We start from the raw sequence: 24,805 nt of genomic DNA on the forward strand, positions 1-24,805 counted from the left end.
ACTCCCAAGCCCGGACTCTTTCCACTGAGCCACGCTACTTCTCAAGATATGCCCTCTTATGACAGATATAAAGAAGGAGAGCATGTCAGGATGTGAGGATGTGAGAGATGAAGGCGGTATGGCATAGTGGATAGAGCATGGGCCTAGGAGTCAGAAGGTCATGAGTTCTAATCCTGACTCCCCTACTTGTCTGCTAGGTAAATCACTTCACTCATCTGTAAAATAGGGATTGAGACTGCGAACCCCACGTGGGACAGGGACGGTGTCCAACCCAGTTTGCTCACCCCAGTGCTTAGTACAGTGCATGGCACATAGTAGGTGCTTAACAAATGCTAATTGAAAAAACAAAACAAAACATTCATGAGAAAAGTCCTCACATTGGCACTTAGCCATGACACCACCTAGGAGCCCAGGGCTTAAATCAATGGAATTTACTGAGCGCTTAACGTGTGCTGAGCACTGTACTAGACTCTTAAAAGGAATCAAGTTGGATTTTTGGGGGTAGAGAGTTTGTAGAGAAGCAGTGTGGCTTAGTGGAAAGAACCCAGGCCTGGAAGTCCGAGGACCTGGGTTCTAATTCTGGCTCCACCACGGGTCTGCTGTGTGACCTAGGGCAAGTCACTTCGTTTCTCTGTTTCTTAGTTCCCTCATCTGTAAAACGGGGATTAAGACTGTGAGCTCCACATGGGACATGGGCTGTGTCCAACCTGATTAACTTGCTTCTCCCCCAGCTATTAATACAGTGCTGGGCACATAGTAAGCACTCAAAAAATGCCATTTGAAAATAAAACAACTCCTGGATTAGGAGCGGAGAAGACAGGGTGGTAGATAAAGTAACCAGACTAGCAATAACCGTGTCAGCACTGATGTGTTTGGGGAGAAGCTATTTTGAGTCATGCTTGCCTGGGTGTTTGAGTGAGTGAGTGATTGAGTGTGTGTGTGTGTGTGTGTGTGTGTGCCCGCCCATGCTTGCATTTGTAAGAGTAGACCATATGTAAAGCTTGACCTTTGAAATGCAGTTATTCCTTGAAGAGGTGTGACAAAAAGGTCGAATAAGGGAGAGCCCTGTTTTCATTCATTCATTCATTCAATCGTATTTATTGAGCACTTACTGTGTGCAGAGCACTGGACTAAGCGCTTGGGAAGTACAAGTTGGCAACATATAGAGACGGTCCCTACCCAACAGCGGGCCCACAGTCTAGAAGAGGGAGACAGACAACAAAGCAAAACATATTAACAAAATAAATAAATAGAATAAATATGTACAAGTAAAATAAATAGAGTAATAAATCTGTACAAACATATATACAGGTGTTGTGGGGAGGGGAAGGAGGTAAGGCAGGGGGATGGGGAGGAGGGGGAGAGGAAGGAGGGGTCTCAGTCTGGGAAGTCCTCCTGGTGGAGGTGAGCTCTCAGTAAGGCTTTGGCTTGTGGGGGGGGGGTCGCATAACTGCTCAGAGAAGCAGCGTGGCTCAGTGGAAAGCACGGGCTTTGGAGTCAGAGGTCATGGGTTCGAATCCCGACTCCGCCACGTCTTTTGTGTGACCTTGGGCAAGTCACTTACCTTCTCTGAGCCTCAGTGACCTCATCTGTAAAATGGGGATGAAGACTGTGAGCCCCACGTGGGACAACTTGATCCCCCCAGCGCTTAGAACAGTGCTCTGCACATAGTAAGCGCTTAACAAATGCCGTCATTATTATTATAATGATATAACACCTTTTAGACTGTGAGCCCACTGTTGGGTAGGGACTGTCGCTATATGTTGCCAACTTGTACTTCCCAAGCGCTTAGTACAGTGCTCTGCACGCAGTAATTGATAAATACGATTGATTGATTGATTATTATTAAAGAAGAGGGAGGGGGAGGAGAGAGGTGGGAATCCCGGGGGAGCAGCTGGCCGGGGATTAGCTGTTGAGCGTCTCCGGGCGGGCCCAATTTAGGGGGCTGGCGTTGAGGGGGGATAGGCCGCCTCCAAACCGGCCCCCTTCCCCCTCCGGGGGCGATGGGCGAGCCCACCACTGACCTGGGGGCAAGAAGAGGGTGGCTCTCACCTTACCTTGGCACACGGGGATCCTCCTGACCCCCGGGGCCTTTGAGGAGATGGCAGGACTAAAAGAAGGTCAGTCGGTCAATCATATTTATTGAGTGCTTACTGTGTGCAGAGCACTGTACTATGAGCTTGGGAGAGTACAATAACCCTACAACAATAAACAGACACATTCCCTGCCCATAGTGATCTTAGAGAATATGGGGGGGGGGGGGAGACACACATTAATAGAAATAGATAAATTATGGACTCAGGGAAGGTGTGGGGAAAATCTGGCAAGCTAGCAGTAGTGCTGTGGGTTGAAATCCAATCTAGTGTAATCACATCTGGTGCCCTGATTCTATTCGTGTTCAGGGTAAAGATCTCCAGGAAGGCTATTGCCTCAGGGTATTTTGAGGGCAGATGGGTTTTTTAAAATGGTGTTTGTTAAGCACTTAATATGTGTCAAAAATTGTTTTAAGCACTGGGGTAGGTACTTCAGTATTAACATTATTATTATGGTATTTGTTAAGCACTTACTATGTATCGAGCACTGCTTTAGGCTTGGGGTAGGTACTTTTATTATTATTATTATTCTGGTATTTGCTAAATGCTTACTATGAGAAGCATTTTACTTAGTGGAAAGAGCATGAGTTTGGAAGTCAGAGGTCATAGGTTCTAATTCCGGCTCTGCCACTTATCTGCTGTGTGACCGTGGGTGAGCAACTTCACTTCTCTGTGCCTCAGTTACATCATCTGTAAAATGGGGATTAAGACTGTGAGCCCCATGTGGGACAACCTGATTACCTTGGATCTACCCAGCGCTTAGAAGAGTGCTTGGCACATCGGAAGCACTTAACAAATACCATTATTATTGTTATTATTAATTATTATTATTATTATTATTAATTTGTGTCAAGGACTGTTCTAAGTAATGGGGTAGGTACTTTTATTATTACTATGGTATTTGTTAAATGCTTGCTATACATCAAGCACTGTTTTAAGATTCGGGGTACACACTTTACTTGTTCATTTATTAATTCATTCAGTCATACTTATTGAGTACTTGTGTGCAGAGCACTGTATTCAGCACTTGGGAAAGTACAATACAGCAATAGAGACAATCCCTGCCCACAACAAGCTCTTATTATTACTATGGCATTTGTTAAGCACTTATTATGTGTCAAGCAATGTTCTAAGTGCTGGGGTCGATATATTATTATTGCTGTTATTATTATTATTATGGTATTTGTTAAGTGCTTACTACGTGTCAAGCACTGTTCCAAATGCTGCAGTAGATGCTTTATTATCATTTTGGTATTTGTCAAGTGCTTACTATGTGTCAAGGACTGTTCTAAGCACTGGAATACATACTTTATTATTATGATATTTGTTAAGAGCTTAGTATTAGTCAAGCACTGTTCTAACTACTGGGATAGATAGTTATTATTATGGTGTTAAGCGCTTATTATGTGTCAAAACACTGTTCTAAGCACTGGGGTAGATACAAGTTAATCAGGCCAAATGCAGTCCTTTTCCCACATGGGGCTCACAGAATAAATGGGAGGAAGAACAGATATTGAATCCCCTTTTGCATTTGAGGTAACTGAGACACTGAGAAGTGAAGTGACTTGCACAAGGTCACACAGCAGACAAGTGACAGAACCGAGATTAGAACCCAGGTCCTTCTGACTTCCAGGCCCCAGGTTCCATCCACTATGCCATTCTGCCTCACTGAACTGGTCTCAGAATGCAGGTCTCCAAAGCCTGGTTTGCCGTGTGTAGTTACCATTATCTCCAGGAGCCCCTTGGCTGATAAATGAGAAGCAAGAGAAACAGCATGGCCTAATGGATAGAGTTTAACAAATACCATTAAAAAAAAAAAACCCCAAAAAACCCCTGCATCTGAATTAATTCCCTACTGCCCTACTGAATTAGTCCCTACTGCGCTTAGTCCAGTATCTGCCACATAGTAAACGCTTAACAAATACCATAATTATTATACCCCAGATTTTAATAAACATCATTCCTTCATTCATCCAATCGTATTTATTGAACACTTACTTTGCACAAAGCACTGTACTAAGTGCTTGGGAGCGTACAATACAACAATAAACAGACACATTCCCTGCCCACAATGAGCTCACAGTCTACAGGGGAGACAGACATTAATATAAATAAATAACTGATGATATATAATTTAAGATCAGTATGTAAGCACTGCCCACTCCCAGCTCCTAATTTGTTCTCTGATATTGGTGGTGATTTCTCCTTTGTTCTCCTCATTCCGATCTCTCCTGTCTCCCTCCTTCCCTCCCTCTCCCTTACCCCAGTGGAGGAATGACTTACAGAAGGCAGAAGGACTCCGCCAGACACGCATCCCCGAGATTGATGAGCTGGAGCAAAATCGCTCCCTCACCCCCCTCCCCGTGTTCTCCAAATGGATGATCAGAGCCGAGGGGGGTGAGGGGGACACCAGGGAGAGGAGGAAAGAGAAAGTGCCCTCCTCTGGGCAGACCCTTGGGCAACCCCCCCCCCCCCGCCCCCGGCTCATCTGTCAGGGATTAACCGTCGCTTGATGTGGCACTTGCCTTAGGTTGGTAGGGCCCAGAAATCAGACGCCGAGGAGGGAATTGACTGGCCATTTATCTTTTTACCTCAGCGTCAGATTCTGCAGTTAGCCATCTTTGAGGCTGGGCCCGGAGGCTTCTTGGTGGCTTGGGTCTGTCTCATCAGCCTGGTAAACGGCCCACACTCGTCCATTTTCTTTTGTGTGGGGTAACAATAATAATAATAATAATACTAATAGTAATGTCACCTGTCTACTTGTTTTGTTTTGTTGTCTGTCTCCCCCTTCTAGACTGTGAGCCTGTTGTTGGGTAGGGACTGTCTCTATATGTTGCTGATTTGTACTTCCCAAGCACTTAGTACGGTGCTGTGCACACAGTAAGTGCTCAATAAATACAATTGAATGAATGAATAATGATGGTGTTTCTTAAGCGCTTACTTTGTACTAAGTGCAGGGGTGGATACAAGCAAATTGCGTTAGACACAGTCCTTGTCCCGCGTGGGACTCACAGTCTTCACCATCCATTTTACAGATGAAGAGCACAGGCCTGAGTTCTGATCCTGGCTCTGCCTCCTGTCTGCTGTGTGACCTTGGCAAGTTGCTTGGTTTGTATGGTGTTCTTTAAGCGCTTAGTATGTGCCGGGCACTATTCTAAGCCCTGGGGTAGGTAAAACATAATCAGGTCAGATACAGTCCCTGTCCCTCGTGGGGCTCATGGTCCTGATCCCCACTTTACAGATGAGGGAACTGAGGCCCAGAGAAGTGAAGTGACTGGCTCAAGGTCACACAGCAGACAAGTGGCAAGGTCAGGATTAGAACCCAGATCCGTCTGATGCCCAGGCCCAGGCTCTATCCACTAGGTGACACTGCTCCTTGCTACCACTCCAGATGAGGTGTAGCATTGAGAAGACAAACACCACAGCTTGCTCACTCCCTTCCGAGAAGGCTGAGCACACGACCGTTGGTCTTGGAACAAAGTGAACTGAGGGTAAAGCGGTCTACATACAGAGCACGGGCCGCTTAAACAGGCCGGGTTTTAGTGCAGTTTTCCTTTGTCCTGGCGGACATAGGCAGCTCCCCTCGACCCTCTTGAGGATGCTCCCACAGGAGTGAAGCCTCATTAGTTGCCGGGCTAGTAACTCTCTTCACTAGACCTTCACGTCTCCGTGCCTCAGTTACCTCACCTGTAAAATGGGGACTCAGACTGTGTCCTAACTGGTTTGCGTCACTCTACCCCAGCGCATAGGTCAGTGCCGCGAACATAGTAAGTACTTAACTACTCCAAACAAACGCCAAACAAGCAGCATGACCTAATGGATAGAGCACGGGGCTGGAAGTCAGAAGGTCATAGTAATAATAATAATAATAATAATATAATGGTATTTGTCAAGTGCTTACTACCTGCCAAGCACTGTTCTGAGCCCTAGGTTAGATACAAGGTAATCAGATTGTCCCACATGGGGCTCACAGTCTTAATCCCCATTTTAAGTCACTTAGAACCCACATCCTCTGACTCCCAAGCCTGGGCTTTTGCCACTAGGTCATGCTGCTTCTCATGGGTTCTAATCCTGGCTCCACCACTTGTCTGCTGTGTGACCTTGGGCAAGTCACTTCACTTCTCTGTGCCTCAGTTACCTCATCTGTCAAATGGACAATAAGACTATTCACTGTGGCACATTCTCATTTCTACTGCTGCTGGTCTCTTGCTCAAGCCTTCTCCCTGCTTGGGCCTCTTTTTCCCTTCATGAGTCCGACACACCCAGAGGTCTCCTCACTGTCATCATCAGTGGTATTTATTGAGCGCTTACTTGCCTCTGAGCACTGTATTAAAGCTTGGGAGAGTTCAATACAACAGAGTTTGAAAACACGTTCCCTGCCCCTATCTTCAAAGCCCCGAACATGGTCTGGGAGTCAGAAGGACCTGGGTTCCAATAACAGCTCTGCCACATATCTGCTGGGTGACCTTCGGCAAGTCGCTCCAGTTCTCTGGGCCTCAGTAACCTCATCTGGAAAATGGGGATTAAGACTGAGTCCTATGTGGGACAGGGACTGTGTCCAACCCTATTACCTGGTACCTACCACAGTGCTTAGTTCAGTGCTTGGCACATAGCAAGTGTGAAACAGCATGGCCTAGTGGCAAGGGCATGGGTTTGGGAGTCAGAGGATATGGGTTCTAATCCTGGCTCCTCCACTTGTCTGCTCTGTGACCTTGGGGAAGTCACTTCACCTCTCTGTGCCTCAGTTCTCTCATCTGTAAAATGGGGATTAAGTCTGCGAGCCTCACATGGGACAACCTGATTACTTGAATCTACAGTGCTTAGAACAGTGCTTGCACATAGTAAGCACTTAACAAACACTATTACTCCTATTGTTATTAAGTGCTTAACAAATTCCACATTTATTATTATTATTACATCACATGTCACCTGGGAGATGCCATGACTTATTTCTAATTAATTTTCTCCAAGAATTCCCCCAAGTCCCATCCCAACACTTTTGTCCCACTTAAACAACTTAAATACACTTAAATAGTGAAGCACTTAAATACAGAACAGTTCTCTGTCCTAGCAGAGAGAGCCCGGGCCTGGGAATCAGAAGGATCTGGGTTTTAATCCCCGGGCTCTGCCACTCTTCTGCTGTGTGACCTTGGGCAAGACACTTTTAAATTCTCTGTGCCTCAGTTCCCTCATCTGGAAAATGGGGATTAAGACTGTGAGCTCCATGTGGGACAGGGACTATGTCCAACCTGATGAGCTTGAATCTACTCCAGCAGTCAGTACAGTAGTATACAAAAAAGTACTCATAACTGCCCCTGATTTGCTGGTGTCCACTCCAACACTTAGTACAGTGCCTTGCACATAGTAAGCACTTAACAAATAACACAATTATTATTATTATATGCATGTTACCTACTCTATTACTTCCTCCTATTGCAATGTACTTTAGAGACTGTCTTCCCCTCCATATCATAAGTTTCTTGAGAGGAAGGGTCATGTTTACCAATTTGTTGTGCTTTCTTGAGAGGAAGGGTCATGTTTACCAATTTGTTGTGCTCTCCCTAGGTCTTAGTAATAGAAATAAATTAATGACAGATATAAACACAAGTGCTGTGGGGTTGAGGGAGGAGTGCAAGGGTGATGCAGCTGGGAGTGGGAGAAGAGGAAATGAGGGCCTAGTCAGGGAAGGTTTCTTGATGGAAATGTACCTTCAACAAAGCTCTTTAGGGATCTAGAAGCTTGGGTCCTGTTCCCAAATCTAGCATTGCCTTGCTGAATCAACTCACTGTACCTTCTTCCCTCTTGGCAGGAGGGAGTATAACAGTGACTTTCTTTGCCTTCCCAGAGCATTTAGAAAGGATGACTGAGATAATCCCTTTAAAGCATCTTTTTTTTTGCTCCTATGGAGAAAGAAGATCTTTTCATCCTAGAGAATCATTCAGAAATTGTCTCCCTGAAATAAAAATCCGAAGCATGCTTGTCAGAAGAGCTAAGAGGAACGAAGCCCAACCATTCTAGTATTCAAGCAAGATGATTCTTTGTCATTGTCTTGGGTTTTTTTCCCTGCTGTGTCTTTGCACTCTAGCACTATCTCTGTGGCCCTGTGTTACAGAGAGAGAGCGCATGATGGATTGGCGGATGGATGGATGGATGTGAGGGAGGATGGATGTGCCTTGTCTGGGTGTTTCACCACAATTTCCCTTGGGGCAGTCCATTGGCAGAGCACACAGTCCCAAAAGATGGTATCTCTTGCAAACGTGACAGCGAACAGACGGCGCTCTCTCTCTCTCCCCCTCTCCTTTTGCTCTCTCTTTCTCCCTCTCTCTTTCCCTCTTTACCTCTCTTTCTTTGTTTCTCTTTTTCTTTCTTCCTTTCTTTCTTTCTCTTTCTTTCTCCCTCCTTCCCTCCCTTCCTTCCTCCTTTCCCTCCCTCTCTTTCCCTTTCTTACCTTTCTTTCCCCCAAGAAGAGCTGCCTTAATTTGGTTTTCATTTGGCATATTTTATTACCATCCTTAAATGACTTCCAGAATCTCCAGTCCTCCAACCCTGAGGCGAAAGTCAGGGGAAGGAGAGTCAGCAGAGCTGAGATGCTACGTGGGCGTGATGCTCAGGGCTTCCAAGTTGAAAATGACAGATGATTTAATTGCTCTCTGGGCTGCTGTCATTCATTCAGGTCCAGCCTGCCACATGCTGTTAATGAGCTTCATGGCTACATTCATCCAGTGGGTTGGAGTTAGTGTTTGGGAATTAGGTAGCTTCTTGGATCACCCATGCAACCTTAAAGTAGCCCCAGCTGGGGAGAAACAGTGTAGCCTAGTGGATAGAACACAGGCTTGGGGTCAGAAGAACCGCGATTCCGATCCCGGCTCCACCATTTGTCTGCTGGGTGACCTTGGGAAAGTCACTTCACTTCTCTGTCCCTCATTTACCTCATCCGTAGAATGGGGATGAAGAGTGTGAGGCCCATGAGTGACAGGGACTGTGTCCAACCTAATAATAATAATAATAATAATAATAACTGTGGTATTTGTTAAGTGCTTACTATGTGCCAGGTACTGTATTAAGCACTGGGGTAGATACGAGCAAATTGGGTTGATTAGCTTGTATTTTTCCCAGCTCTTAACACACTGCCTCGCACGTAGTAACACTTAAGAAGTACCATTCAAAAAAAAAAAAGTAGCAGGGATCATAAGGAGAATGGTGGACAGGCCTCATCCTTTACCCAGGGATAAGAGACCTGAAAGATCTTGTTTACCATATTGCACTTACCTGGTTTAGAATTTTCCCCATTTTTTATTTTTTTGGTAAAAAATGAAAACTAAGAAGCGTGGGTGGGGAGAGTAGTAGAGCCAGGGGCTGGGAGTCAGAAGGACCTGGGTTCTTATCCTGTTTCTGTCACTTGTCTGTTGTGTAACCTTGGGTAGGTCATTTTACTTCCTCTGGGCCTCAGTTTCCTTATGTGTAAAATAGGGATTAATACTGTGAGCCTCACGTAGGACATGGACTGTGTCCAACCTGTTTAGCTTATATGTACCCCAGTGCTTATTACAGTACCTGGAGATAATAGTAAGTGTTTAACAAATACCAATTAGAAGAAAATTATCAATTTACCTTTTGACAGAGGAGCATATAAATGGGCAAACAGAAACTTTTAGTGTTCAATTTCCTCCATGTAAATCCCTTAACCGGGATTTGTAGGATGTAGATCTCATCCTTGTTGCCTTTGTTTTCTTCTTAGACCTGATGTGTTCATATAACAGACACATTCCCTGCCCACAGTGAGCTTACAGTCTAGAGGGGGAGACAGACATTAATATAAAGAAATAAATTACAGATATGGACATAAATGCTGTGGGGCTGGGAGCAGGATGAATAAAGGGAGCAAGTCAGGGTGATGCAGAAGGGAGTGGAAGACAAAAGAGGACTTAGGGAAGGCCTCTTGGAGAAGATGCGCCTTCAATAAGCCTTTGAAAGTGAGGACAATAATTGGCTGTCAAATATGAAGAAGGAGGGGGCTCCAGGCCAGAGGGAGGACATGGGTGAGAGATCGGCAGCAAGATAGACGAGATCGAGGTACAGTGAAAACGTTGGCATTAGAGGAGCAAAGTGTGCAGGATGGGTTGTAGTTGGAGAATAGCGAGGTGAGGTAGGAGGGAGTGAGGTGATCGAGGGCTTTAAAGCCACTAGTGAGGAGTTTCTGTTTGTTGCAGAGGCGGATGGGCAACCACTTGAGGAGCGGGGAGACATGAACTGAACGTTTTTGTAGAAAATTGATCTGGGCAGCAGGGTGAAATGTGGACTGGAGTGGGGAGAGACAGGAGGCTGGGAAGTCAGCAAAAGGCTGACCCAGTAATCAAAGTGGAATAGGATCAGTGCTTGGATTAACATGGTAGCAGTTTGGATGGAGAGGAAAGGGTGGATTTTACCTTCCCTGACTAAACCCTCATTTCCTTTTCTCCCACTCTTTCTGCTTCACCCTTGTGCTTGGATTTGCTCCCTTTATTCACCCCTCCCTCAACCCCATGGCACTTATATTCATATCCATAATTTATTTCTTTATATTAATGTCTTTCTCCTCCCTAGACTGTAAACTCCTTGTTGCCAGGGAATGAGTCTACCAGCTCTGTTCTATTGTCCTCTCCCAAGCACTTAGTCTAGTGCTCTGCACACAGTAAGCATTCAATAAATATGATTGATTAGTCAAGTGATTCATTTGAAGTGTGAGTCAAAGTCTCCTCTGGTTGCAGGTAATAATAATTATGGTATATGTTTAAGCGCTTACTATGTGCCAAGCACTGTTCTGTCCTTGGGGTAGATACAGGGTAATCAGGTAAGACACGGTCCCTGTCCCACATGGGGCTCACAGTCTTAATCCCCATTTTGCAGATGAGAAAATGGAGGCCCAGAGAAGTGAAGTGCCTTGCCCCAGGTCACACAGCAGATTAGTGGCTGAGCCAGGATTAGAACCCAGGTCCTTCTGACTTACAGGCTCAAGCTCTAGCCACTAGACCACTACCTGCTTCTTGGCAGGTAGGGAGAGTTGTGAGGAGCCAGCCATGGAAGCAGTTGCTGGCCTAAGAAACATATCCTGGACCATACTAGTAACATCCACAATGAATTAACTTTCTTGCTGTTACAGGAGTTGAAATTCTAACCCTTGGATAACTACATTCAGATTAAAAAAATGTCCTTCCACACTAGAAATGTCAAAATAGAGCAGTTTCTTTGTGTTATTTGTCCCGTTTCCTTTTTTCATTCCATGGTTAATGTATTGTATGGACTGTTCCTTCTCCCCACGCAGATCAATACATTCCATTGATTGATTGAGGGACCCAGGATTTCCAAGATGATTGGTGGGGCAATAAGAATAATAATTCTGGTATTTGTTAAGTGCTTACTTTGTGCCAGGCATTGTACTAAGCGCTGGGGTGGATACAAACAAATTCAGTCGGGCACAGTCCCTGTCCCACATGGGGCTCACAGTCTCAATCCCCCTACAGATGAGGGAACTGAGCACAGAGAAGTGAAGTGACTTGCCTCAGGTCACACAGCAGACAAGTGGTGGAGCTGGGATTAGAACCCACGACCTTCTGACTCCTAGGCCTGTGTGCTCTATTCCCTGAGCCATGCTGCATCTATACTGCTTAAAATAGTGCTCTGCACACACTAAGCTCTCAATAAATAAAGACAGATTCTCGACAAGGGCAGGGAATGTGCCTACCAACTTTCCCAAGTCCCTAGTATGGTGCTGTGCATACAATAAGAACTCAACAAATACAATTGATTGGTTGATAAATGTCATACCATTATTCTCCCCTCCCCTTTAGATTATTAATGCCTTCTCCACAGGAGAGATGTTTGAGGGCCAGTTTTGGAGGGAGGGCTACCTATTGGACAGAACCAGCCAGTATGGTGTCCCCTAGGAAATCTTTGATCATGGAATCATAAGCTTCAGACAGTCCAGAGAGCAGAGCCCGAAGCTTACATATTTAATTTTTTATCGGTATTTGTTAAGGACTTACTATGTTCCAGGCACTGTCCTAAGCGCTGGGGTAGATACAGGCTAATCAGGTTGGACCCAATCCCTCTCCCATGTGGGGCTCACAGTCTTAGTCCCCATTTTACCAATGAGGGAACTGAGGCATGGAGAACGGAAATGACTTGCCCAGGGTCACACAGCAGACCGGGGTTCGAACCCAGGTCCTCGGACCCCCAGGTCCATGCCCTGTCCACTAGGCCATGCTGCTTCTCTGCTTCCATCTGAATAATATGCTGTGCTGACCTTCTGGAATAGAGACGGGGATTATTTCAAAAGCAGCCGGAGCTAGAGATCTTGGGCTGCTGGAAATCATGAGGATGATGACAGTAGTGGCCGAATCAGAGCCAATTTTTAGGGCCTAGAGAAATGTAATCCACATACCCCACACTGTAAGCTCATCTCTAAACTATAAGCTTATTATGGGAAGGGAACTACTCTGCTAATTCTATTCGATTAGACTCTCCCAAGCGCTAAGCATAGAGCTCAGCACATGATAAATGTGGAAGCATTTCCACATGGAAGCAGCATGGCTCAGTGGAAAGAGCCCGGGTTTGGGAGTCAGAGGTCATGGGTTCTAATCCCAGCTCTGCCACTTGTCAGCTGTGTGACTTTGGGCAAGTCACTTAACTTCTCTGTGCCTCAGTGACCTCATCTGTAAAATGGGGATTAAGGCTGTGAGCCCCACGTGGGACAAACTTATTACCTTGTATCCCCCACAGCGTTTAGAACATTCATTCATTCAATCGTATTTATTGAGCGCTCACTGTACTTACCACTTGGGAAGTACAATTTGGCAACAAATAAAGACAATCCCTGCACAACAATGGATCACAGTCTAGAAGGGGACACACAGACAAAACAAAACAAAGCAAGTAGATAGGCATCAGAAACATCAATATAAAAAATGGAATTATAAATATATACACATCATTAATAAAATAAATAGAATAGTATATATGTATATATAGACACAAATCAAGCAATCGTACTGATTAGCACTTACTGTGTGCCAGAACACCATACTAAAAGCTTGGGAGAGTACACCTGACTCGCTCCCTTTCTTCTCCCTACCTCCCAGCCCCACAGAACTTACCTACATATCTGTAATTTATTGATTTATTTATTTAGATTAATGTCTTTCTCACTCCCTCTAGACTGCAAGCTTGTTGTGAGCAGGGAATGTGTCTGTTTATTGTTGTATTGTAATCTCCTAAGAGCCTAGCACATTGCTCTGCACACAGCAAGCTCTCAAGAAATATGACTGACTGAATGAATGAATACAATATAATAATATAACAGCCACATTCCCAACAATGCTTGGCACATAGTAAGCGCTTAACAAATACCATCGTTATTTTCCCTACTTCCTCCCTCTGCTCTACCCCCTTCACCACCCCATAGCACTTGTGTATATTTGTACATATTTATTACTCTATTTATTTTATTAATGATGTGTATATATCTATAATTCTATTTTGATGCTATTGATGCCTGTCTAATAATAATAATAATAATGGCATTTATTAAGTGCTTACTATGTGCAAAGCACTGTTCTAAGCACTGGGGAGGTTACAAGGTGATCAGGTTGTCCGACGGGGGGCTCACAGTCTTAAACCCCATTTTACAGATGAGGGAACTGAGGCCAGGAGAAGTTGTGACTTGCCCAAAGTCACACAGCTGACAATTGTTGGAGCCAGAATTTGAACCCATGACCTCTGACTCCAAAGCCTATGCTCTTTCCACTGAGCCATGCTGTCTACTGGTTTTGTTTTGTTGTCTGTTTCCCCCTTCTAGACTGTGAGCCCGTTGTTGGGATTATCTCTATCCATTGCCGATTTGTACTTTCCAAGCATTCAAGCACTTAGTACTGTGCTCTGCACACAGTAAGCACTCAATAAATATGATTGAATGAATGGTAAATGCACAATAAATACCATTGATCGATTGATCTAACCTACCACCCCAGTGATGATGGAGCCTCAAGGCCAAAATCAATGGTCGTGTCTGGGTGCCTGTTACTTCCGGCTTGTATGAGATGCGTGAGGAGGTGATGTATGAGACACACTTCCAATAATAATAATTGTGGTATTTGTTAAGCGTTTACTATGCACTGGGCACTGTACTAAGCACTGGGGTGGATCCAAGCAAATTGTTTTGGACACAGTCCCGGTACCACATAGGGCTCACAGTCTTAATCCCCATTTTATAGAGGAGGGAACTGAAGCCCAGAGAAGTGAAAGTGACTTGTCCAAGGCCACACAGCAGATAAGTGGCAGAGCCGTGTTTAGACCCCATGACTTTGGACACTGCAAGGACCCTCCCTCATGACTCCTACCTCCTCTGGATGGAGAAAACTTTGTTTTGAAGGAGAAGATCCTATGAGAATGAGATTCAGGCTGCCTAGGTGGTCAGCTCTTCTGCCTGGACCCTTTGTTCATTCATTCATTCAACGATATTTATTGAGCACTTACTGTGTGCAGAGCATCATATTGAGTACTTGGGAGAGGACAAAAGAAGAACAAACAGACATATTCCCTGCCCACAATGAGCTAACTCCTTCTACCACCCCTGGCCACTTATCGGCTTTGGACTTCTGCGTTCTTCTCGTTTGGCAGAAATGGAGGTGCCCCTGAAGAAAGATGGGTTCACATCGGAAAGCACCACCCTAGAAGCCTTGCTCCGTGGTGAAGGGGTCGAGAAGAAAGTGGATGCAAAAGAGGAGGATAGCATCCAGGAGATACAGGTTGGTCCTTGCTGGAGGCAGCAGGATTTCTCCATGTGGGAGAGATACACCTTCAACATAAGAGCTGTGGGGCTGGAAAGGGGGATGAGTAAAGGGAGCAAGTCATGGTGATGCAGAAGGGAGTGGGAGAAGGGGAAAAGAGGACTTAGGGAAGGCCTCTTGGAGGAGATGGGCCTTCAATCGTGTCTCAGAAGCACGATGTCATGGTGATGACATCATCCTGAGCCAATCAGCATTAGGAAGGTTGGATACACTCACATGCTTGGCGCCTCCAAGGAAAGGTCTGATTTTCCCTCAGTTTATTTTTACGATATTCGTTAAGCACTTGCTGTGTACCAGGCACTGTACTAAGCTCTGGGGTAAATATGAGATAATCAGGTTGGATATAGACCCCGTCCCACAAAGGGCTCACAGTATCCCCATTTTACAGATGTGGGAAGTGAGGCATAGAGGGGTTTCTTATGGCATTTCTTAAGTGCTTACTCTGTGCCAGGCACTGTTCTAGGCCCTGGGGTAATTGGGTCCCTGTCCCACATGGGGATCCCAGTTTTAATCCCCATTTTACAGAAGAGGGAACAGAGGACAGACAAGTGAAGTGACTTGCCCAAGGTCTCATGGCAGACAAGCGGCGAAGCTGGGATTAGAACCTAGATCCTTCCAGGCCCGTACTCTATCCACAAGGTCACACTGCTTTGATTGGCAGGACTAGTTTCCATTCACCCATGGCAAGGCCAAGTTTGAGGTAGAACTCAAGACCAGAACTCAAGACCCCCACACCCTAATCCCACCCCTCAAACACACCCCAAAAGAAAAGTACAGACCAAGCGGGCTAGTTACACTGTCCACATTGAACCAAGTAAGTAATGCACATGAGCGCTTTTCAAAGCACATCCTTTACTCTTTTAAAAACAATAATAGTAAACTGAGAGGGACAAGGGGAAGGAAATCACCGTTTTAACATGGCCTAGTGGGTAGAGCACAGGCCCTAGAGTCAGAAGGGCATGGGTTCTAATCCCACCACTTGTCTGCTGTGTGACCTTGGGCAAGTCACATAACTTCTCTGTGCCTCAGTTCCCTCATCTGTAAAATAAGGATTAAGATTGTGAGCCCTCTGTGAGACAGGGACCGTGTCCAACCGATTTTCTTGTAACTACCCCAGTGCTTAGAGCTGTGCGTGGCACATAGTAAGCACTTGACAAATACCAAGATTATTGTTATTATTTAAAATGTGGGTTTTCATTTCCTAACAAGATCTGGGGATCTTGTTGGGGATCTGTTGGGAGCAGGTTTTTAGGGGAAAGAAGACCAGGTGGAAGCTATCACCACCATCATCAGGGTTGATTGAAAGCTTTCTGATTGCAGATCTCTCTATAGGTTTCTTGCCACGTGGGAAAACACCATCCCTACCCTCTTAATGACTGACTCTCCATCCACCTTCCTCCCTTTCTCACACAATAGGAGGCTTGTCCACAGTGAAGCTGTGGACACCGGCTCTCATATTTGGGAGATAAAGCAGAGTATCTGTTATATTGTTCTATTCTCTTCCAAGCCCTTAGTACAGTGCTCTGCACACAGTAAAGGCTCAGTAAATACTATTGACTGACTGCCTGATGATTAGACAAACATATGCTGAACTAAAGAACAAGATGGCATTATAAACACTAACGAAAGACAAGTAAATGATTAGTTAAATAACAGACTAGATTGAGATGTGGTGGTGCGCTAAAGGGTTGAGAAGGGGGCTTGAACAGAAAGGTAGGGGAATTTCCCTCAGGACTTCCCTTTTTAGCTCCAAATCCAGAACATTAAATCAATCCATCGGTGGTATTTATTGAGTGCTTACTGTGTGCACAGCACTGTACTAAGAGCTTGGGAGAGTACAACAGAACAATATACTGACTCATTCCACACCCACACCAATCAATCCAGTGCTTAAAACAGTGCTTAGAACAGCGCTTGGCACATAGTAAGCACTGAACAAATACCATTTTTATTAATCAGTGGTATTTATTGAGCACTTACTGTGTGCAAAGCACAGTACTAAGAGCTTGGGAGAGTACAACAAAACAATAGAACAGACACATCCTAGTTCAAACCTCCAGGACAGATCCGGAAATCAAAGGCCTGTCATAAATACCATCCAGTATTTTCAGATGGGGCTGATCAGTGAACTGAAAAATCCACAGTCATTCTCACTTTGGCCTGGCTGCAGATTCTTTGCCACATCTTGGACGAGTCAGGGAAAAAACCATTTCCTTCCCCCATTTCCTTCCCCAGTTCTATGTTCTTTATCTGGCATACAGTGTATTTGTTTTATGGCTCTTGATAAGGAGAAGTTTATATCTAGACTGTAAGCTCCTTGTTGGAAGGGAATGTGTCTGTTTATTGTTTCATTGTACTCTCCCAAGCACTTAATACAGTGCTCTGCACACAGTAAGCATCCAATAAATATAATTGAATGAATAGTAATAATAATAATAACAATTGTGGTATTTGTTTAGTGCTTACTATTCTCCAGGTCCTGTATTCATTCATTGACTTTTTTGAATTCATTAAGTGCTTACTGTGTGCAGAGCACCAAGTGCTTGGGAGAGTATAATACAATGATAAACAGACACATTCCCCGCCCACATTGAGCTGACAGTCTAGAGGACTAAGCACTGGGGTGGATACAAGCAAACCTGTCCCTGTCCCATGTGGGGTTCACAGTCTCTGTTCCTATTTTACGGATAAGGAAACTGAGGCACGGGGAAGTGAAGTGACTTGTCCAAGGTCACACAGCAGACAGGTAGAGGAACAGGGATTAGAACCCATGACCCTCTGACTCCCAGGGCTGTGCTGTATTCACTGCACCATGCTGCTTCTCCAGTATACTAGTCATACAGCCCACTCAGGGTTATAAAATGACACTAAACAATATTAATTTATCATTCATAAAATTCTTGTTTTAATCAAAGAGAACTGTGGAATGGTGGAGAAAGAAGAGAAATGTTGCCTTTAGATTTCTCATAGCACAACTTAAAGAAGAATGAAGAGGGAAAAATTCATAGTGTTAAAAAAAAAACCAAATAAGCTCTATGCCCTGACACAAGTGTTTTATAAATTGTATTGGACTCTCCCAAATGCTTAGTTCAGTGCTTTGCACATAGTAATCACTCACTAAACACCACTGATTGATGGATTGTTGGAGAGGAGGCAACTTGGTATTGCTAAAACCAATGGAGCCGGAGGAGGTGCTGAGCTCAGAACTGTTCCATTTGATCTCTCACGTTCTAACATTTTCATTTTCAGTTCCCTTTCAAAAGAACATTCACAACTATTGTCTTGTTTTTCCCTTCTTCCCATTTCTCTCATTCCCTTGTTCCCTCCTCCTCCCCAAACCGTCCCTTTCTTCCTTCTCTGATTGTAGAGGGTTTTGGAAAACGATGAAAACATCGAGGAAGTGAACGAAGAGGAGGATTTAGAAGAAGACATGCCCAAACGAAAGAACAGGACCAGAGGACGGGTAAGTGAAGAGTCCATTCATTAATTCATTAATTCAATCGTATTTATTGAGCACTTACTGTGTGCAAAGCACTGAACTAAGCACTTGGGAGAGTGCTGTGCAATAACAAGCAGATGCATTCCCTGCCCACAACGAGATCACAGTCCAGAATGGGTGTCTAGAAAAGATCAAGGATGGAGAAAGCCAAGGTGGAAATTGCAGACTTGATCCTGCCCTCCTGGCAAATGTCGTAAGAAAAACAGTGTATTAAGATGCACATTTAGAAGAACTTATGGCCTCATGGAAAGCACCCAGGCCTAGGAGTCAGAAGGACCTGGGTTCATTCATTCATTCATTCAGTCATATTTATTGAGCACTTACTTTGTGCAGAGCACTGTACTAAGTGCTTGGAAAGTACAATTCAGCAACAGAGACAATCCCTCCTTACAGTGGGCACAGTCTAGAAGTGGGGAGACAGACATCGAAGAAAGTAAACAGGCATCGGTAGCATCATTATAAATAAACAGAATTATAGCTATATACACATCATTAATAAAAATAAATAGAATTATAATTATAAATATGTGTATATATACACTGGTGCTGTGGAGCAGGGAGGGGGTAGAGCAAAGGGAGTGAGTCAGACCGATGGGGAGGGAAGGAGGAGCAGAGGAAAAGGGTGGCTTAGTCTGGGAAGGCTTCTTGGAAGAAGTGAGCTCTCAGTAGGGTTTTGAAGGGTAGAAGTGTGATTGTTTGGCGGATGTGAGGAGGGAGGGCATTCCAGGCCAGAGATAGGAGGTGGGCAGGGGTCGACGGCGGGACAAGCAAGAACGAGGCACAGTGAGAAGGTTAGTACCAGAGGAGCAGAATGTGCGAGTTGGGATGTAGAAGCAGAGAAGAGAGGTGAGGTAGGAGGGGCAAGGTGATGGAGAGCTTTGAAGTCAGCAGTGAGGAGTTTTTGCATGATACGGAGGTTGATAGGCAATCACTGGAGATTTTCGAGGAGCTGGGTGACATGCCTAGAATGTTTCTGTAGAAAGATAATCTGGGCAGCAGAGTGAAGTGGGGAGAGACAGGAGGTTAGGAGATAAGAAAGGATGCTGATGCAGTAATCCAGTCGGGATAAGATGAGTGGCTGCACTAGCAGTTTGGATAGAGAGGAAAGGGTGGATCTTAGCGATGTTGTGAAGGTGAGACCAGCAGCTTTGGTGACGGATTGGATGTGTGGGGTGAATGAGAGATTGGAGTCAAGGATGTCACCAAGGTTGTGGGCTTGTGAGATGGAAAGGATGGTAGTGACATCCACAGAGACGGGAAAGTCAGGGTGAAGACAGGGTTTGGGTGGGAAGAAAAGGAGCTTAGTCTTGGACATTTTGAGTTTTAGGTGGTGAGAGGACATCCAGATGGAGATGTTCTGAAGGCAGGAGGAGATGCGAGCCTGGTGGGAGGGAAAGGGAAGAGGGAAGGAGATGTAGATTTGGGTATCATTCATGTAGAGATGATAGTTGAAGCCGTAGGAGCGAATGAGTTCACCAAGGGAGTGAGTATAGATAGAGAACAGAAGGGGACTAAGAACTTATCCTTGAGGAACCCCTACGGTTAGGGGATGGGAGGGGGAGGATGAGCCCATGAAGGAGACTGAGAATGTACGGCCAGTCGGTCAATCTTAAGAGGAGAATCAGGAGAGGATGGAGTCCATGAAGCCAGGTTGGATAACATGTTGAGGAGAAGGGAATGGTCTACAGTGTCAAAGGCAGCTGAGAGGTCGAGGAGGATTAGGATAGAGTAGGAGCCATTGGATGTGGCAAGAAGGAGGTCATTGGTGACCTTTGACCTTTGACCTTTGAGAGGGTGGTTTCCGTGAAGTGGAAACCAGATTGGAGGGGTTCCAGGAGAGAGTTGGAGGAGAGGAATTTGATGCAGCGAGTATAGACGACTCGCTCCAGGAGTTTGGAAAGGAGGGTCACCAAAACCTGCCGGTCTCAACTCCGCAACATTTCCAAGATCCGCCCTTTCCTCTGCATCCAAACCGCTACCCTGCTTGTTCAAGCTCTCACCTTATTCCGTCTGGATTACTGTATCAACCTCCTCTCTGATCTCCCATCCTCCTGTCTGTCCCCACTTCAATCCATACTTCACACTGCTGCCTGGATTGTCTTTTTCCAGAAACACTCTGGCCATGTTACTCCCCTCCTCAAAAATCTCCAGTGGCTACCAGTCAACCTACACATCAGGCAGAAACTCCTCACCCTCGGCTTCAAGGCTCTCCATCACCTCACCCCCTCCTACCTCACCTCCCTTCTCTCCTTCTACAGCCCAGCCCGCACCCTCTGCTCCTCTGCTGCTAACCTCCTCACCGTGCCTCGTTCTCGCCTGTCCCGCCATCGACCGCCCCTGGCCTGGAATGCTCTCCCTCCCCACATCCGCCAAGCTAGCTCTCTTCCTCCCTTCAAGGCCCTACTGAGAGCTCACCTCCTCCAGGCGGCCTTCCCAGACTGAGCCCCCTCCTTCCTCTCCCCCTCGTCCCCTTCTCCATTCCCCCGTCTTACCTCCTTCCCTTCCCCACAGCACCTGTATATATGTATATATGTTTGTACGTATTTATTACTCTATTTATTTACTTACTTGTACATATTTATTCTATTTATTTTATTTTGTTAATATGTTTTGTTTTGTTCTCTGTCTCCCCCTTCTAGACTGTGAGCCCACTGTTGGGTAGGGACCGTCTCTATATGTTGCCAACTTGTACTTCCCCAGTGCTTAGTACAGTGCTCTGCACACAGTAAGCGCTCAATAAATATGATTGAATGAATGAATGAATGAATGAGGGAGATGGGGCGTTACCTGGTTGTTTTAGTCTCCACTCCGTCACTTGCCTGCTCTGTGACCTTGGGCTAGTCACTTCACTTCTCTGGGCCTCAGTTCCCTCTCTGGACAATGGGGATGAAGATGTTGAGCCCCATGTGGGACATGGACTGTGTCTAACCTGATTAGCTTGTATTTACCCCAGTGCTTAGTACTGTGCCTGGTACATAGTAAGTGCTTAACAAATATCAAAAAAGAAAGGGGGACAGCCAATGGCTTGTAGCTCAATTGCTGGGGGGACATTAGTGATGGGAATTGCCCCTTTAAGGGAGACCTAACCCGTGAGTGGAGCTGAATCATTCCTAACTTTGCTCCACACCCTCTATGATCAATCTCCATCTCAGATGGGAGCAGTAGGGCAGAAAGCAACAAGACATCTCGGGAGTCTGCCAGTCAGTCAGTCATGTTTATTGAGCACTTACCAGGTGCAGAGCACTGTACTAGGCGCTTGGGAGAGTGCAATGCAACAATAAACAGGCACATTCCCTGCCCACAGTGAGCATACAGTCCAGAGGGGGAGGCAGATACTAATGTAAATCAACAAATTACGGATATGGACATTAGTGCTATGGGGATGCAGGGGGTGATGGTGAGTAAAGCATGCAAGTCAGAGCAATGCAGAAGGGAGTAGGAAAAGAGGAAATGAGGGCTTAGTCAGGGAAGTCCTCTTGGAGGAGGTGGGCCTTCAATAAGTCTTTGAAGAGGGGGAGAGTATGTTCTGTCGGATATGAGGAGCAAGGGTGCTCCAGGCCAGACGCAGGATGTGGGAGAGAGGTTGGCGGCAAGATAGATGAGATCGAGCTACAGTGAGAAGGTTGACATGAGAGGAGCAAAGCGCGAGGGCTGGGTTGGAGTAGGAGAGCTGTGAGGTAAGGTAGGAGTGGGCGAGGTGATTGACTACTTTAAAGCTGAGGAGTTATGTTTGATGAGGGTGATGTAGATGAATGAACCCTCCTTTAGATTAGTTCACCTCCAGGACCACCAATCTACCAACTTGGGAGGAAGAGAGAAATGCTTCATTGTTTTCGTTTGTGTCAGGCTGGTGGATTTCCTCACTATGGCTTGGGAAGAGGGGGGTTCGGCCCTGGTCACGGCAGGACTGAGCCCACAGGCTGATCTCAATGTAGCGTTCTGTCAGTGCAATGCAAGCTGGGCCTCAGCTGGCTGGGAAGATTTGTGGTAGCTTATAATAAGAAGAATTATTGTTATGGTATTTCTTAAGCACTTACTACATGCCAGGCACTGCTCTAAACACTGGGGTGGATACGAGCAAATTGGGGTGGACACAGTCCCTGTCCCATGTGGGGCTCACAGTCTCAACCCCCATTTTACAGTTGAGGGAACTGAGGTCCAGAGAAGTGAAAAGACTTGCCCAAGGTCACACAGCAGACAAGTGGCAGTGCTGGGATAAGAACCCATGACCTTCTGACTCCTGGGCTGGAATCCAAGGACATGACAGTGAGAGTCCAAATCCACACACAATATATCACCACCCCCCGTCCCTGTTGGAAGCGGACACAGATTGATCAATCAATCCGTGGTATTTATTGAGCGCCTTCTATGAGCAGAGCACTGTACTAAGTGCTTGGGAGAGTGCAAGATAACAGAGTTGGAAGACACTTTCCCAGCTCATATTGAGCTTATGGTCAATTAATCAACCAGTGGTATCAATCAAAGGTATTTAATGAGTGCTTACTATGTGCAGAGAACTGTACTAAGCACTTGAGAGAGTATAACAGATTCCCCTGTCCATAACGAGCTCAATCAGCCAATCAAATTTATTGAGTACTTAGTGTGTGCAGAGCACTCTACTAAGCACTAGGGAGAGTACAATACAACAGACATAGTGACACATTCCCTGCCCGTGACGAGCTTACAGGCAGTCAGTCAATTGATGGTATTTATTGAGTGCTTACTATGAGCGCTTACTATGTGCAGAGGACTGTACTAAGTGCTTGCGAGAGTACAATACAATAGAATTTGTAGACACGCTCCCTGCCCACAACGAACTTACAGTCTTGAGGAGTTGGTGAGACTTCTGCAAGGGGGAGAGTGTGTTGAAAAGATGGATGTGGCAGTGACAATCCCTTCCATGGTGTTCACACGTGGTGATTGTCTTCTCTTGGCTGTTCTTTTGCTGTGTTCTTCAGTGTCCATGGCACTAGCTAGTGGGATAACACCCTCCCCAACAAAGGGGAAATAATATTAGCAATAATAACTAGGGTGCTTGTAAATCACTTACTATGTGCCACGTACTGTTCTAAGCACTGGAGTAGATACACATCAGTCAGGCTGGACACAGACCCTGTCACACATGGGGGTCACACTCTTAATCCCCATTTTTACAGATGACGGAACTGAGATCCAGAGACATGAAGTGACTTGCCCAAGGTCACACAGCAGACATGTGGTGGAGCCGGAATTAGAACCCAGATCATTTATTCATTCATTCAATTGTATTTATTAAGTGCTTACTGTGTGCAGAACATTCATTCATTCATTCATTCAGTTGTATTTATTAAGCACTGTGTGCAGAGCATTGTACTGAGCTCTTGGAAAGGTACAGTACAGCAATAAAGAGAGAAAATCCCTGCACACAATGAGCTCACAGTCTAGTGGAGGGGAGACAGATATCAATATAAATAAACAGACATCAATACACATAAATAAAATTGCAGATCCATACATAGCTGCTGTGGGAGTTTGGAGCGGGGAAGAGCAAAGGGAGCAAGTCAGGCTGATTCAGGAGGAAGAGGGAGATGAGGAAAAGTGGGGCTTAGTCTGGGAAGGTCTCTTGGAGGAGCTGTGCCTTCAGTAAGGTTTTGAAGTCGGGAAGAGTGATGTCTGGCGGATTTGAGGAGGGAGGGCGTTCCAGGCCAGAGGTCAGACATAGGTCAGGGGTTGGCAGCAAGACAGGAGAGATCGTGGCACAGCGAGAAGGTTAGCAGTCTGGGTTGGAGTAGGAGAGAAGGGAGGTGAGGTAAGAGGGGTCAAGAAGATGGAGAGCTTTAAAGTTAATGGTGAGGAGTTTTTGTTTGATACAGAGGTATCAAAGGTATTTGTTTGATAGGCAACCACTGGAGATTTTTGAGGAGGGGGGTGACATGCCCTGATCATTTCTGTAGAAAGATAATCCAGACAGCGGGGTGAAGAATGGACTAGAGTGGGGAGAGGCAGGAAGTTGGGAGGTCAGAAAAGAGGCTGATGCAGTAATCTAGATGGGATAGGATGAGTGATTGTATTAACATCATCCTTCTGTACTAGAACCTTCTGACTCCCAGGCCTGTGCTCTATTCACTAAACCACATTGCTTGTCAATTCATTTTTTGGATATTTCAAGTTTTTTATGGTATTTGTTAAGCACTTACTGTACATCAGACACTGTATTAAGCACTGGGGGGGATACAAGCAAATCGAGTTGGCACAGTTCCTGCCCTATGTGGGGCTCACAGTCTCGAACCCTGTTATACAGATGAGGTAACTAAGGCCTAGAGAAGTGAAGTGACTTGCCCAAAGTCACACAGCAGACAAGTGGCGGAGCTGGGATTTAGACCAATTACTTTCTGATTCCCAGGTCTGTG

General features: G+C 45.5%; 1 protein-coding gene across 1 annotated transcript in view; it reads left to right on the plus strand.

The window, feature by feature from the left end:
- DPF3 (double PHD fingers 3) overlaps positions 1 to 24,805 on the plus strand; it is a 199,708-nt gene that overhangs the window by 27,112 nt on the left and 147,791 nt on the right. Inside the window, exons 5-6 of the mRNA XM_038765589.1 lie at positions 14,748 to 14,875; positions 18,285 to 18,380. Of these exons, the coding sequence (XP_038621517.1) occupies positions 14,748 to 14,875; positions 18,285 to 18,380 (224 nt within the window). The remainder of the gene's footprint in view (positions 1 to 14,747; positions 14,876 to 18,284; positions 18,381 to 24,805) is intronic.

This window comes from Tachyglossus aculeatus, chromosome 23 (genome assembly GCF_015852505.1).
Source record: "Tachyglossus aculeatus isolate mTacAcu1 chromosome 23, mTacAcu1.pri, whole genome shotgun sequence".
Classification (NCBI taxonomy): domain Eukaryota; kingdom Metazoa; phylum Chordata; class Mammalia; order Monotremata; family Tachyglossidae; genus Tachyglossus; species Tachyglossus aculeatus.